The 15,506-nt window shown below is 40.4% G+C and overlaps 2 protein-coding genes across 8 annotated transcripts; one reads left to right on the top strand and one right to left on the bottom strand.

The window, feature by feature from the left end:
• The first annotated feature begins 338 nt into the window (after positions 1 to 338).
• Positions 339 to 9,052, top strand: nab2 (NGFI-A binding protein 2 (EGR1 binding protein 2)). Of its 4 annotated transcripts, none has more exons than XM_042496364.1 (8): positions 339 to 501; positions 747 to 839; positions 1,102 to 2,012; positions 2,188 to 2,321; positions 3,687 to 3,738; positions 3,886 to 4,000; positions 4,143 to 4,328; positions 7,350 to 9,052. In XM_042496364.1, exons 3-8 carry the CDS (start codon positions 1,113 to 1,115, stop codon positions 7,445 to 7,447), a joined length of 1,485 nt encoding a protein of 494 aa, XP_042352298.1. In that variant the 5' UTR covers positions 339 to 501; positions 747 to 839; positions 1,102 to 1,112; the 3' UTR covers positions 7,448 to 9,052. The 4 variants fall into 4 exon arrangements, with proteins under 4 accessions (XP_042352298.1, XP_042352306.1, XP_042352283.1 ...); XM_042496372.1 differs by having other exon boundaries at positions 339 to 561; XM_042496349.1 differs by having other exon boundaries at positions 339 to 569.
• A 1,331-nt stretch (positions 9,053 to 10,383) lies between these two features.
• Positions 10,384 to 14,541, bottom strand: zgc:113184 (uncharacterized protein LOC553745 homolog). 4 transcript variants are annotated; one of them, XM_042497058.1, is made up of 5 exons: positions 14,433 to 14,541; positions 13,408 to 13,505; positions 12,373 to 12,501; positions 11,494 to 11,834; positions 10,384 to 11,380 (listed from the first exon to the last, which is right to left on the bottom strand). In XM_042497058.1, exons 3-5 carry the CDS (start codon positions 12,482 to 12,484, stop codon positions 11,204 to 11,206), a joined length of 630 nt encoding a protein of 209 aa, XP_042352992.1. In that variant the 5' UTR covers positions 12,485 to 12,501; positions 13,408 to 13,505; positions 14,433 to 14,541; the 3' UTR covers positions 10,384 to 11,203. The 4 variants fall into 4 exon arrangements, with proteins under 4 accessions (XP_042352992.1, XP_042352985.1, XP_042352974.1 ...); XM_042497051.1 differs by having other exon boundaries at positions 13,408 to 13,502; XM_042497040.1 differs by lacking the exon at positions 14,433 to 14,541 and having other exon boundaries at positions 13,408 to 13,654.
• Between the last annotated feature and the right edge of the window lie 965 nt (positions 14,542 to 15,506).

Here is a 15,506-nt window from a genome sequence, read left to right as displayed (position 1 = left end):
TTTTAAGAGAAATCAAACCCATTTGCTCAGGTTTTTAAGGGTTACATTTGCAAATAAATCAAATACCAGCTTTTTGAAAAAGCGGTGCTGCGTTTTCACCTGCACACTCAGAATAATTTACGACCACCCACCTCCTAAAAACGGTTTAGCAAAACACACATCTGTCACATCATTTCATTGTTCTGTAAATAAACCTACAGCGTCAGTAATGCCGATGACTGCGTGTTTAGGGGTCTTTCACATGGCGAAACTCCGGGAACCCCCCACAGCTTCTGCATAAAAGACAAATCTTGAAGACGTAGAGGGTTAATTTCAAGCCCCCACCACCACCACCCACATCTCCAATTTGAAAGCCGCCTCTCTACCGGGAGAGGAAGGCTCTTTTTCGGTCAGATGGCGTGCTGCAGTCCGCCCCCGTCATTCTCCAGCCCACACAGACAGGGCAGCCAGCAACCAATACGCTGCGCCGGAGGAGGATTTCTGCCAGTGATTTCAGACGAGGTACGATACGCAAAGGGGATTTACTACGCCAATCTGAGCCGGGGAAGCTGTCGGCAATAGGTAACAGGGTAAGAAACGAATAGGATAACAACTGCGCAGGGTGTTTTCTTGCGAACATCTGGCTCAGGAATACTCCAGTCGATGTTTTTTTGTCAAAGCTGGAGCCAGTAACAGTACTTTAACCTACATGTGACGTGCTTTTGTCTCAGTGATCAAGCGAAATTGAGTTTTTCTTTCTTTGTCAGTTTCATTCCGGGAGTAAGCTGCCGACCTGTGACATTGCTGGTTTGGAGAGACACCTTCCCGCTGTGCACATCCTTCTACCTGACCTGAAGAAGGTAAGAGAGGTTTATGTGTACTCAATCAGTCATATGTGGGCTTACATGTGTGTAAAAGGTGGAAATAGTTTGCAAATGGAGGAACTATTATGCTCCAAAGCATGCACAAACTTACTAAATTCATCATTTTTTTAATACTGCTTTACCAAGATAGAAGAGTTCGGAACAGGTGCAGTCCAGATGGCAAAGTCTTTCTAAATAAATGCAGGATTTCTCCACCTGCAGGTTCATGTCTCTCCTTTCTCCTGCCTAAACTTTCCAGAGCTCTGTGCCATGTCTCTGCCACGCACACTTGGAGAGTTGCAGCTCTATCGGGTGCTGCAGAGGGCCAACCTGCTGGCCTATTACGAAACCTTCATCCAGCAGGGCGGTGACGACGTGCAGCAGCTCTGCGAGGCAGCAGAGGAGGAGTTTCTGGAGATCATGGCACTAGTTGGCATGGCCACCAAGCCGCTGCATGTGCGTAGGCTCCAGAAGGCCCTCCGAGACTGGGCGGCAAACCCTGCCCTTTTCAGCCAGCCCGTCTCCAACGTTCCTCTCGGGGGCATCCCACTGTTCAAAGTGGACGGTACGGGCACCAGTGGGCCCAGGAAGTCTGTGAGCAACGGGCAGCCGGGGTCACCCTGTGAAAGAGAAGACCGGGCGTGTCTTACTCCAATGCACAGTGGGAGTCCGAGAAGCCCCTGCTCCCAGGCCTCCCCGCAACCACGGGACACACACTACAGGGAAAAACTGTCCCCAATGGACCCACACTGGCTCACCCCAGAGCCTGATGGGAACTGCACTTTGGCATCTGCATCTGAAATAGAGGAGGAGCCGCCCAGCCCTCCTCTGCTGTCAACATGTCCTCCAGGTCCTTCAACATCTCCAAGCCCATCCGCCTCTTTTGCCCCGGCGGCCCTGTCAGCCTGGCCTGCAGGACAGCTGGATGGGGAGACGGCAAGGGCGGTGGTGGAGAGCGTGGATCGGCTCCTCAGGACCCTTCCCAGGTCAGATCCAGCAGAGGTGAAGACTCTGCTCAGGATGAACAAGAAGATGGCAAAGACTGTGGGACACATCTTCAAAATGGGGTCCCAGGACGCAAACAAAGAAGAGGAGATCCGGAAGTACAGTCTCATTTACGGACGCTTTGACTCCAAGAGGAGAGAGGGGAAGCAGCTCACACATCATGAGGTAAAAAGGGGTTTGAATGTAGCACATCATGTTCAAGTACTTGCAGTAATCTGTTGGTAAAGAGAAGTTCACATCCAAATATACATGTCAAACATAAGATTTGTGATTTCTTTATTGTCTGCACATTATTTTCACAGTGTCCGTCCCTCCTTCACTCAGTGCTTTTCCTCCTCAGTTGATCATCAATGAAGCTGCAGCCCAGTTCTGTATGCGCGACAATGCCCTGTTGCTGAGACGGGTGGAACTCTTTTCTTTGGCTCGGCAGGTGGCGAGAAAATGTGCCTACACCTCCACACTAAAGCATGCAAGGTAGGGGCGCTGCCTTTATGGAATAGTGATGTGTTCACACAGCAACCAGTGACCAGCACACCTCACACCTGCTGTGTCTAGACTGCTCCTCTATCACAAGACACTAAATCTTTTTGAGAATCAAGAATATAGTTTTAAGTCCATGCCCTCCACAGCTGCAGATAGAATAGCATTTTGTTACAATAGTAAGGCACATGTAAAATAAATGAAAACATATCATAGCTTGAGAGACAAAAACAAAAAACACTGAGTCATCTTCCCACCGGTGTGTTCATTTTCTCAATGAACCTGGTTCAGATCACAGTGGGAATTAAACTCCAACCTCCGTTGTGTTGGTATAATGAGCTAACTTTGGAGCCACACAAGGGTACAAACATCCCCTCTGTGTTTGTTAACTGGCATAAAACATTATCATATAATAGTTATGAAAGTAAATGCCAGCAGTTTGTCATCAGTTTTCCATAATAATGAATGCAGAAAGTAAAATCCTCATGAAATTATTGTAGTATATTAGATTTAATGAGTATTTCAACATGGCCTTGTTTAACAGTCTTTCCGATATTCCAGATGTTATTATTTTTATTATATTTCCCAGTCAAATGATTCAGACCAAATACATAAATACTAACACGAAAGTTTTCCTTGTGCTCATTACAATATGGCATTTACATACAAATAATGCTTCTAAATATATAGTTTATTGGAAAAGTAAGGAATAATGTACGACTAAGTGTCTAATGCAAATGTCAGTTTGATGTAGAATACTGTCAACAGATAACGTTTCTATTTATTTTGGTTTAAAGTTTAAAGTGACGCAGAATAATGAAATTTAGACGTAAGGTATGGAGAACAAAACCTAAAGTCTGACATTGTCGTAATGTTAAATTCATGTGAAATTCTTAAGTTGTCAGGCGTTTAAAATATCGTCAACCTAATTTTTATTTCAACCAAATTTTAATGTCTGTCTGACGTCATAATAATGTCCGGTGCCAGCTGGGTAGAATGTCGTAATTGACAGATCAGAGTCAAGTATCCAACAAGCCATGTAATACTTACAGTTAACATTATGTTCCAGGTCGTTTCAAAAGTTGAATAAAAGCTATATTCAGTTTGGCTTCTTGTCTCTTGCTGTATCGTTTTCAAAAACACCAACTTGATGTTGCAAAAGAAAATCTTCAAGGACCATTACAAGCTTTGTTTCTGAGCCTTCAACAGCAGCCTCCTTCTTTGGAGGAAGACCTTGCAGTTGAAAGCTCTGAGGGAAACGTGGACTGAGAGTCAAGATTTATTTTAGTAAAATTTCATGTTTCCAAGGTTAAGAACAAACTTCCATGTTCAATTGGCTCAAATGTTTTTCTTCTGCAGGACAAACGCAGATGATAACAGCGTGCTGTCTCACAAGAGAGCGAGGCATGAGGTGAGCAGCAACATTCAGTGGGACTTCTCATAGACGAGTGTGTGGTTTTAACACATGAGCTTGAGTGTAAACATGGACAAAGTTCAGGTCACTTGTCAGTCATCTGAAGTTGGTCATTAGCACTAAATTGACACTGATGTGTTTTAGGTAATCGTGCCTGAGAGTGTGTCATCACTTCTCGGTGTGGAGGGCTCAGAGGGCTTGACTCAGAGGGCAGATGATGACAGCTTATCTGCAGAAAGCCTTGACAGTGTGTCACATGGTAAAGACTTCCGATATATGTCATTAAGAGCTATAAACTGGTGTTCAGCTGATATTTGCCTCCAGTCATTCTTCCTGCATGTTTCTATAAGACCTCAGTGTTAGCAAACAGCATTCACACTCATTTCTATCTCTCCTGTCAGACATCGGCTCACAGTGCAACCAGTCTCCATCCCCCCGTCCCCACACCGACACGTCCAACCCCACCAACTGGAGTCGCCATCTCATACAGCAAACGCTAATGGACGAAGGGCTGCGATTGGCTCGGATGGTGTCACATGATCGGGCTGGCAAGCTCAGCCTAGGGTCAGAACGAACTCACTCTGCAGGTGACTTTTCCAATCATGACTCAACAGTATCATGTGCTTAACACGGAATAAAAGTCTGTTTTGCAAGGTTTGTCCAACTTTGTTCAAGTCAAAGAAATATTTTGGCAGAGAGTTAGATGAGAAGATTGAAACTTATAATTGAATGGTACATAGCCTATGCTAGTAAATCTCTGCCCAAAACCCACAAGTTAGCATATGCCGTATAGTTCCTTCGTCAAAAAGCTTATGGGATTTTTCCATAGGATTTCGGATCATTGCAGAAAATAAGCTCTGTGCTAAACAAACAATTATGATATGTACACATTTTGTCAAGCAAGATAATCTTCACAAATGAACAGCTTTTATTATTTTTGAAGCTAAATGCAGATGCTTGGAGTCAAAAGCTAACATTAGGCTATAAACAAACTATACTACACTAACTACCAACACTACCAGCAACACTACGGTTGCATGACTTTACGTCACCACCTCAACAAGGCTGTAAAGTCGTGTTGGGCCAAGCTCAGTGTGGTTTAGTTATGTAGTTTCATTTAGCCACTTGTTAGCAACCATCTTTTTAAGACACATAAACGCTTCAAAGTTTATGAGTGGGGTATTTATTGATGTAGGCCTATTTTATGTCGTAGAATGAAATGTGAACGTCTCTAAACCACAGACTGTATTTCAGGCTTCTAATTAAAAACCCATTTAAAAAATACCTATTGACTTTAACACAAGGGAACTGGGAATGCTAAAATGCTAACTAATGTCCTGGTTTTAAGACACATTCCTGGATCACTTTATAGCATATCTTGTTTGTTTAATGCGTGCAAAAAAACCCGTAAAAACTGCTAAAATACAACAACAACAATAACAACAAGTTATTTTATGGGGGGTTATGTGTTGAACTAGGAGATTAAATAAACAATTTGTTGACTTGCCTAATTAAATAAAGGTTAAATCATTTTTTAAAAGTCCTTCAATACTGACTCTTTTTTACACTTAGACATGGCTAGGCTATCTAAACCCAGTTTCCAGTCTTTATGCTAAGCTAAGCTAACTGGCTGCTGGCATTAGGTTCATATTGAATGTACAGACATGTGAGTGGGTTCAGTCCTCTTCTCTAACTCTCTGCAAGAAAGCAGTTTTTTTTTCTAAAATTTAAAACTATTTCTTAAAGTTGGAGTTTGAAGGGGGAAGTAAAAGAGACCGAGCTGATATTGGGGTTGAACTGAAAACGACAGACAGAGAATCCCTAACCTTTCCCTAACAATGAATATTTTATAGCTCTACAGCTTGAACTGTAGTGAGTCACAATCTCTCTGAGGTGACGCCTCCCACCATGCACAGCTGAACTTCACCAGACTGTAAATTAGAGAGGATAGAAGTTAGGAGGGGAAACAGAAGGAGGTGCAGAGCGATATATAGAGAGGAAAAGAGTGAGAGAAGGAGGGTAGAGAAGGGGGGGTGGGGGGTGTTACACTGTTATAGCACTTCTTTAATACCCTGTTACTGAAGCATTTTTCTGATGCATCACAGCTTCTCACAAGAAAAAGAGAAGAAAAAAAAGCAAGTGATCTGGGCAAGTTAGTCGTTCTGGGCTGCGATAGCCAGTTGAAGAGATGAAGCGAGGAGAAGGAAGCCAGCAAAGATATGAGGGGGCGGGGAGGGGGGGGGGGGGGGGGGGGGGGGGGGGGATAGGAAGTACTCTGTGGGCGGCAGAATCGGACCCCCCCTCTTGGCAGCAACTGACGTCAGAGTGTGTTAGGTGCGTGGGCTGAAGGGCGGGATGGATGGGGCGTGGGGGCGAAGGAGTGGGAGGTAATTGGAGGGGCGTTGCATTGACTCACCAAGCGACAGTGTACAAAAATAAAACCTGTGGGCAGGGAAATGGCACAGTCTTTTTTATACATCTTCTCCCTCCACCAAAAGGACTGCGGAAATAACAAAAAATGACATATGTTTCATCTCTGACGTCGATCTCTCACACTATTGTTTTCCTTTTTTTTGTGTGTGTGTCTCTCATCCAAGTTTCCTTCGTCTGTCTCTCTCATTAATCTGAACTTTCTCTCACTTTCTCTCGACGTCACTGCTCTCTGCCATAACTTATCTTCCGGCGTATCGTCAGGATGTCACTTCTCATGCATTATTTTAATATTCAGATCAGGTATTCAAAATCTGATCAAATCTAACCACATGTATTTTTTTCCATGGATGTCACTGAACATGTGCTATTAAATTTTTGTGTTATCAAAAATTACATTCTTGAAGTTATTATATTACCGCTTGCTTTCACAGCACACAAGCAAATAAATAAATGAATAGTAATAAATGATATTCCTTGACTCTTTAACACAAGGAAACATTTACATTTTTCTAGCAAGTAAACAAATGCACATCAGAGCTGATTGTTTCAATACAAAAACACAACCAACGTCGGACTTTTATTTGATTTACTTGCATGTCCTGTTCACTTGATATTATTGACTGCATCATTACCGTATCACCAGCCCAACACTAATTAAACTTGTAAGACTGGAGACTTTCTGTGATTCAACAGCTTGGGTGGTTGGTCATACAAACCATGATGACTTCACTGCACGTGGGAGAGTTTTCTCGCTGAATTCCCCAAACTATTATTCAAAGGTCTCAAAACACTGGTTGCATCTTGATTACTGTGACTCTAAACTTTAATTATCCTTAACCTCAACTGGCTTTTCTGTCATTTCAAAGCTATGTGCTGTTTATCTTGCATTCAAAGCTTTTTCAATAATGGTTTCAGTGTTTGGTATGATGCAAAAACACATAAAACTAGATATATTTTTTGTTCCTTTAGTTGGTGACACAGCTCATTGTAGATTTTAGGGTGTTACAGACACCCTAAAGTGGATCCATTCATGACATAAATACAGCTTGCTCCAGTCTGGAATTAATGCCAGTTCTTTTTACACACTTTTGACTGCCTCTCTTAGCTAGTATTTGTTCTTTAATTGATTTTTATTTCATATCAGGTCTCATTTTAGACTTCACCTCTCTCCACAGACCATGACAGTAAAGTGGAGAGGCGGAGCTCGATAACGGCGTGCAGAAGCAGCAGCCATTGCATCACCAAAGACGACTCTAATCACCGGGGGAAATGAAAATGCTCAGTTTTTGTCAGGGAACTCGTCCTCAGACCCGCCACCAATCTCCACTCTGAGTCTGCTCTGCAGTCTGACACTGACACCTGATGAGGAAAATAAAAAACAACACAGTAATTTACCAGCGACAAACCTGCAGTGACTTCAAAATACTGAAATCATGCATCAAAAATGTTCTGTTACAACTTTATATTCAGTAAATATGTAGGGGAGACACTTTTTTGTATATTTTTAAATACATGAACTACAGATTCTAGCTGATAATGGGAAAAAATCAGATTTTATCAGAGAAAACCTAATATTTTATTATATTGGCTTATTGTGGGAAGTGCTGTGTGTTGACAGTGCCACCTGTTTGAGGGAAAGTGTGCTCGGCACAGCAGGGGGCACTGCAACTTCGGAAATTGACTCTGCTTACTCAAGTAACAACTGTAGTTGTGTTAAGGAAATTTGGTTTCGTATAGGTGTACATTTTCTGCAAGTGTCAATCTTAAACCACAATGAGCAGGTCAGCCCTCAGGAAAAACATGGATGTGCTAGTTTTTAAAGTCAGTGTATTCTTTAGGATTCAAATCAAAGATAAATAATGTCCAAGTAGACTGATTTGTAAAAAAAAAAAAAAAAAAGAAAAATTGGATTTCCCAGAGCACACACAAAAACTCCACAGTCAGGTTCAGAGGACTTTTGTCCTTTGCTGCATCATCTAATCGAAAAGGTGGGTTGAAATTAATGAGATAAAAAGGTCGTCATCATCCGCTCCCTCACATCTTTCTGTAATGATATTTTGCACAAGCGGCTGATATGGTGTTTGTAAGAGATGATACTTCAGGCTTTTCATTATCTTTACTTATGTGAGAGACCACTGATGCTTCTTCATTTCCAGCTGACAGTTTTTCAGTTGCCTCTCTCTAAAAATAAGTTTTCAGGGCCTTCTAGCAGGGAAGATGCTTGCTGTCAGCGGCTGCTCCTCCCTCTCATCTTTATTTTAATATTGTTCCCAATAGGTGACATTGTACAGCCTGTGAGGAGACTGCATTCAAAACTGCACTGCAAGATTTAGAGAATTCAGAACTGACATTTACCACAGTGCATCCAGAGAATGTGGTATTTAGTGTACTTTTGATGCGATTTTATTTAGGTGTAGCGGGAACTGTGTTTTTGAGGTGATTTCTGTAATTTTACATATTAACTAGATAAACCTAATGTCAGTTTCCTTCTTTGTCTTTTGACACTTACAGTAAATTAGGGTGAGTAATCTTTTTTTAAATTTTTTTAATTTTTAGAGAAAAACATACAGAGAGAAATCTCATGGTGCTTGACTCTTGATACAGCAGCTCCAACAAATTCAATCAGCCTATTTTGACCCTGTTTAAAATGGTTTAAATGTATTCAGACTTCACATAGCGACAAGGCTCGTGTTGATAATGACTTAAACGCATTAGGATTTTTGTATACTTATTCACAGAGTATGTCAGTGAGGTAGCTTGCTGTGCATCAGTTACACCTGCCTGTCTCTTGAGCATTGGTAACCTCCTCGGTTTATTATGTTGCAAAACAGATTATTTATTTTGTTACATCTCAATAAATGTTATTTTATTGCTTAAAGCCACGGCTTGTTGCATTGTTTTCCCACAAAGCATCATTCCTTCTTGGCAGTTCTGTTATGTGTGGAAGAGGCTGCAGGAGCTGCGTCACACAGCCAGCAACACCTCTGCTGTCGTCTTGTTTGTTGCACTGACGCTCTGCACTGAGCCTCGATGCTGGCATGACTCACCTGTACCAGAGATGTCATCAGCACTCATCAACACACACACACACACAAACACACACACACACACACACACACACACACACACACACACACATGCTCACTATTTTTTTCAAAATATTTTTTATTTTATTACTTTTTCAGGTCATTTCTTGTCTTGTTTTTTCCTTTTCTTTATTTGTGCAATTTCAGGTAATTTTCTTACAGATTTTTTCAAATTTCTTTATAATTGTTGGGTCAATTGTTTTTTAGTCACACATTGTCTTTTTATGTTGGTTTTTTTTTCAACATCTTGACATTGGCCAAGGTCAGGTGTACTGGTGGACGTCAGTACACCTGACCTTGGCCAATGTCAAGATGTTGAAAAAAGTCATTTCACTGAAAAAAATTTTAAAAAAGAGATGAATTTCCCTTTTTTTTGCCACCTCATATCTTCTTGAGTCTTGTCATTGAATTACACCTCTCCCATCATTGGTCCAATTTCAGAGACACCTGGAAACATGTTATGTGATGGTTACAATGTTTAAAAAAAGTAGCTTTTACCAGGTTGATTGATCAAGAGCAATAATATCCAAGTTTTCCTAACTGTTGCTGCAATTATGAGAGCAACACTCAGTGTGGCAGCAGATGAAGAGAGCCATCACCATCAATCAGCTGTCAGCGCCACTAATTAGGGTGTTAAATCTTTGAGTCTATTCTTAGCAGACACTCATTCCTTGGTAACACAGAGCTGAGCAGCAGACAGCTGATCAGTTTGATGCCTGACAGCAAACCCTCAAAAGAGACAGGAAGACTATTATTGAAATTAGGAAGTCTGATAATCTACATTTAGATCTTTGAAAAAAGTTTTTGGGATCATCCAGACAAGCATTCAGATGTGGGCAAAGTTTGTTTTTTTTTCTGAAAGCTTAAAGTGTCTGCAACGCCTATTTGCCTGTGTTAGAAAAAAGTTTTAAATATTAAACTTAATCAGATTCAATCAATCAATATTTTTTCTTATCCAAGTTTGCCATAATTAAAGTGGAAATACAGAAGCTTTGTTTTTTTTCCTACTTTTTACAAAGTTAATTGCACAACGTTATGTCTATTAAACAATGATACCATGAGTGTTGAGTGTCACAAGGAGTTCAGATGAGGGCCCAAATGCAGAAAAAAGGGCAGGCAGGTATAAAAACAAAACGCAAGCTTTATTGTCAATAGAGATGTCCAAAAAAACAAGCAAGCAACAAAAACACAAAGTACAAATAAAAAAATTGAATAAAAATCTCAAACCACTGAAGATAAAGGAAGACCTCGGCTGAAGACTGGAACACCGACGGTGGAAATAACAGGCAGGACAACAGTGCAGGATCACAGACGACAACACGTTACATATACACAGGGAAGTAATTAGGAGAACACACAGCTGGGGGAGGTGGACAGGGAAGAGGAGGAAAACACAGGGATTGGCTAAAGGCTACATTAAAGCAGCTGGGGGGGATCACAGTCAGGGTACATAAAGTAAGGATGCCTTTATGATGAATCATAAGATCTCAGGCGAAACTATAAGAGTAAAAGCACATCATAGGGTGCAATCTGCCCCAGTTCGGTTTGGGTTAGGTTGACATTATGTTGTAATGAAAAAACTGACTTATACAAAGTGATACAGAAAAGTATGGGGATGGATATGCCAATACCTGCACACATAAACCCACCGCTAAATACAATTACTGTGGATGTGTTGGTTTTAATGTAGGTAAACTGAGCCTTTACAAATACAATCTCTTGAAAAATTCCCATCCTTCATTTTACAACTCAGAAACAGTCGGAAACAGAGAAACAGTTTCCAGCATCTGCCCAGTTCATCCATAAGCAGATAGCTAACAATATGAAGCGCAGGTGGATTTAAATGCTGTTTCCAGACATCAGGTTAACTGAGTTACACCTCCTCAATCACTGCATGTCATGTAAAATATCGCTCATGTGTCAGGAGGAAAAGACAGATCAGTCTAGGTGACGTGGGTGTAAAGGTGTCGCAGGAACTCTCCTCTGGTGGTTGAGTCTCCGGGGAAAACTGCCTGGCAGAAGTCACACACGTGAGACTGCAGTGCCACGTCTGACATCAGCAACCCATCAGACTGACTCGGGAAGTGTCCAGCATGGCAGGGACTGTCTGTCACAGGCTTCTGACACAGAGAGGACAAGATAGTTTTTTTTTTTCAGAAGTTAAAAAAAAATCCAAGCATAGAAAATAGAGCACCCCTGACCACCACAGATGGGACTTAGTAAAGACACCTACACCAACTGTGTGATCTTCCATCCTCGGATTATTTGAGACACTGGAAGAGGCTCCTTGACACCTTGTGATGTCAAGGCTTAACAGGGGAACCACCGTTTGCTCCACCGCCCCATCTTCTTTCCTCTGACGAGCCCCTTCCACACACAGCTTAGACATATCTTCAGCGAGGAGATCAGAAAAAGTCCCCACGTTTCTAGAGAGGCGATTGATGCCACACTGTGGGTTGAGCGCTGTGGCTGTTAGTGGTTGAGGCTCTTCATGGAGAGATACAGGGATTTCTTGGGTACACTGGATGGAGATAGATGTCATATCACTTAAATCTCCATTAGGAAGAGTGGCACCTGCGGACAGATGTGTAAAAGGGAAACCTCAATATTTTTTACCCAGGATTTTATTTTCGCATGTTTTTGTCTCAAAGTGCCTAAAAGAGACAACAATTTTTGAAATTGGTACAGTATTGAGAGAGAGCGCTGCTGCCGCAAAACAGGCTGCAGTTTAAAAAGTTGTATAATTGAAGGGTTAAACTATATAAATTGCAAATGAACAGCAGAGCTCTCCAGGTTGATCTCCGTCTCTAAGGAGCTCCGCGAATGGCCTTTTATTTGATCTCCATGGTAACAGATAAATGAGCGAGAGGGTGAAAGTTCAAAGTGCAGTGTTATGAAGAAGTTGTATATGTCCTGATTGTGTGCAGCACTACATATTATGTAAGGGAAGCCATAGTACCCACTAAAAGGAAAAAGAATAAGTATGCAATTTGGTACACACCCTCAGTTTCAAAAATTGTTGTTGTCTGCGTTAGTTACTGAAGTTACCCTTGAAGTGAATCACGACTGACACATTAATGTGCACTGGAATTACAATAAGTCATATATGAACCTTGCTGTTTCTGCAGAGCTGTTGTCAGTTGATGTAGCAGAGCTGCCTGTCTCAGGCAAAGTGACCGTAGGCGAAGAAACTGCTCGTACAGTTCACTGTATGCTTCCTCCATCTTACCAGCTCAGAGATCTGAAAACAGTAAACAGAGGAAATTACATTTTCAATATGCACTCAGCATACACAGATGGTGACATATTAGGAACAAGAGTGAACAGCCATTCAGGCGGCTCTGTGAGGCTGCATTCAGATACAGCAGAGCTTTGAGTTGAATGCTAATGTCCATATACTAACATGCTGTATGCAGCTGTTGTTTGCCCGCGCACATTAACTCAGGTTTTTCCTTAAATTTGCAACACAACATTAAAACATTATGCATAAATATAAATATACCCATATTATACTAAAAAATAAGGTCTCCATTCACTTACTTTGTTTACTTTGTTTATTTTTCATATTTGATTTAACCGGTTATTTGAATAAATCAGTTATAAAAAAATAAACAAAGTAAACAAAGTAAGTGAATGGAGACCTTATTTTTTAGTATAATATGGGTATATTTATATTTATGCATAATGTTTTAATGTTGTGTTGCAAATTTAAGGCCCCATTTTTTCAATTTTTATTTAAACATTTATTTATTCAAAAGGTGTAACCACCTTAGACCAAAGCCAAACATTACCATCTATATATATATACACACACATTTTTTAAATTTTTATTTATTTATTTATTTATTCATAAGGTGTAATTCCTTTCATCAAAGCCATATAAACTATCCACAATGTGTATGATTTCCTCAAATTGACAAAATACACAGAAACTTACAAAAATGGCAGTTTGGGCAGTTTGATCCTGAATTATATGCATTTTCTTTTACAATAAACCAACCAAGACTCATCTGACTTTTCCTAAGGCCTATTAAAACCCTAATGCCCTGGTCTTGGTTTCTTTATTCTAATTCAATGCTAAGTGATTTCCAACCTCTACCTCTAACACACAGTACATTGTACTGTATATTATCACAGATTTATTTACCCTTTATAAGCTCATCTGTCGCTCCTCAGAGAATTCAGGACTCCTCGTTATTTCTTCCAGCTGTGTTCAGTCACCCCTCATCTCTAGCAGGCCTCCTGCTTTATTCAGAGAATCAGACACCGTCTCAGTGTGTAAATCCAGACTCAAAGTATATTCACGCAACCCAAATAACTGATTTGATTCAGTGAAATCTATTCTCCAGAGGCCTTCCCAACCACACTGACTGCATGACAAGTCAGTTTCTCTGAAATGCTCCTCTCAAATGTTGAACACAAGGAAGTAACACTTGAAAACAGGGAAGTGTAACTCTGTTAGTATAAAAAAAGAACCTTGCCATCAATCTGTTCAACTGTAACATGAGAGTCTGCAGAGTATTTTTCAGACTTAAAGAAGGGACTGTGCTATTACTTTTTCAAGATTTTAAAATATTCAACTGCCCACAATGTCGCTCCAACTTTGTATTTACATGGTTTTAATGAGGAGTGTCAGAGAAAAATAGAGGATAGACGGGCAAAATAAACAAGGTGTTTCCTGTTTGTCATCCAAGTTACTGCCTTCAGAACAGCCTACCTCTAAAAGTAGACAGCAACAACAATACTCTCCATAAAATGTGTGTTACTTTGTATGTTAAAGGTATAAAGTGGATTTTATAAAAATGTATACAACATAATACATGTTACATGACAACATAATACATACATACATACATACATATACATACACATATACATATATGTAGATAGATAGATAGATAGACAGAGTGGCCTGTATGAATTTATCTCTATTGTTTTTCAAAACTTTTTGTAAATACATTGCAGAGCAATAGTACAAAATCAGCTTTAAAACGTTAAACTTTCTAGTCTCATGACGCGTCAGAACTGTGTCATAGTCTCTGCAGTGTGGAAATTAAGTGTCACTTGTTTGCTCAGTTTCACACGAAAAATGCGGAACTCCAGCGGAAGTTCGTTTCGGATTCTGCTTCTTTTCTCGTGTGAATCACCATATGAAAAGTACATTTAACTCACCCTTTGTTGATCGATCATTCTCAACAGGAAGTGCAGACGCAGCTGATGACAAATCTTCTGTCGGACTGGCCAACATTTTTACCATGATGACGTCTCTATCCCAACCCTAAACACGACTTCACCTGCGGCACACCCAGAAAAACCTGCCAAAATATTACTTCCTGTTAAACTACCTCCAAAATAAAAGGTATACCCTTTCGTGGGCATGCAGTAAAAGCTATAATAAAAGGACTTTAGATTGTGCACGTAACATCGGATAAGCACCAGAGGGAGTTGTTAGATAAATTACCCAAACAAAATATAATCACTAAAGACTGGCTATTTAATCTTTGTTTTTAATGATAATGTTGAGTGAGGTGTATTATGCTCTGTTTATATGGGTCTTATCTTGAGATCAGAGGTTAAGGGATGGTTAGACCTTGGGTCTGATGTCTGGAGTACGGACACCAGGCTTAAATTACATGGAATGTGTCCCCTTGGGGTTTTTGTGGTTGAACACAATAGGTGAAGGAATGTTTACTGATAAATGTGTAGATACTTGTACCTATATAAGACACATGCATGAGCTGTAAGAGAGAGAGATTCACATTGGTCCCGAATCTTCTCCCAAGCAGACCATGGTGCCTGGTGGATGCTGAACTTTGTTGTAATAAATTGATTCTTATGCAACTAAGTCAGTGTCAGCGGAGGTTTCTTCATCGTCCACACATCAGTGCTGCTTAAGAAACAACGACATGAGAAAACACTAAGGTCATGAGTCCAGATTCCCCAAACCCAGCCTCACACTCTTTAAAAAGGTCTGTTCTATATATTTCGGATTATGTATATTTTATTCTGACAGTATATTGTTCAGTGAGATTTGTTTTTGGAAATTCAACTTCCTCTCATGAAGGTTAACCTTCCATTTCCACACTGCTGGTAAATAAAACAAAATAAATCTGTTTGGGCAAAAATACAGTCTGCATTTTTTGTGTGTCTGTTTGGTTCTATGTTAGATTAAAAAAAAATCTATAAATGCTCTAATACTCTGTCTGCAATTACCATGTTGTAAAATAAATATAAATTGTTGAGAGG

This window comes from Plectropomus leopardus, chromosome 2, assembly GCF_008729295.1.
Source record: "Plectropomus leopardus isolate mb chromosome 2, YSFRI_Pleo_2.0, whole genome shotgun sequence".
Classification (NCBI taxonomy): domain Eukaryota; kingdom Metazoa; phylum Chordata; class Actinopteri; order Perciformes; family Serranidae; genus Plectropomus; species Plectropomus leopardus.
This window is presented reverse-complemented; position numbering and strand designations above follow the sequence as displayed.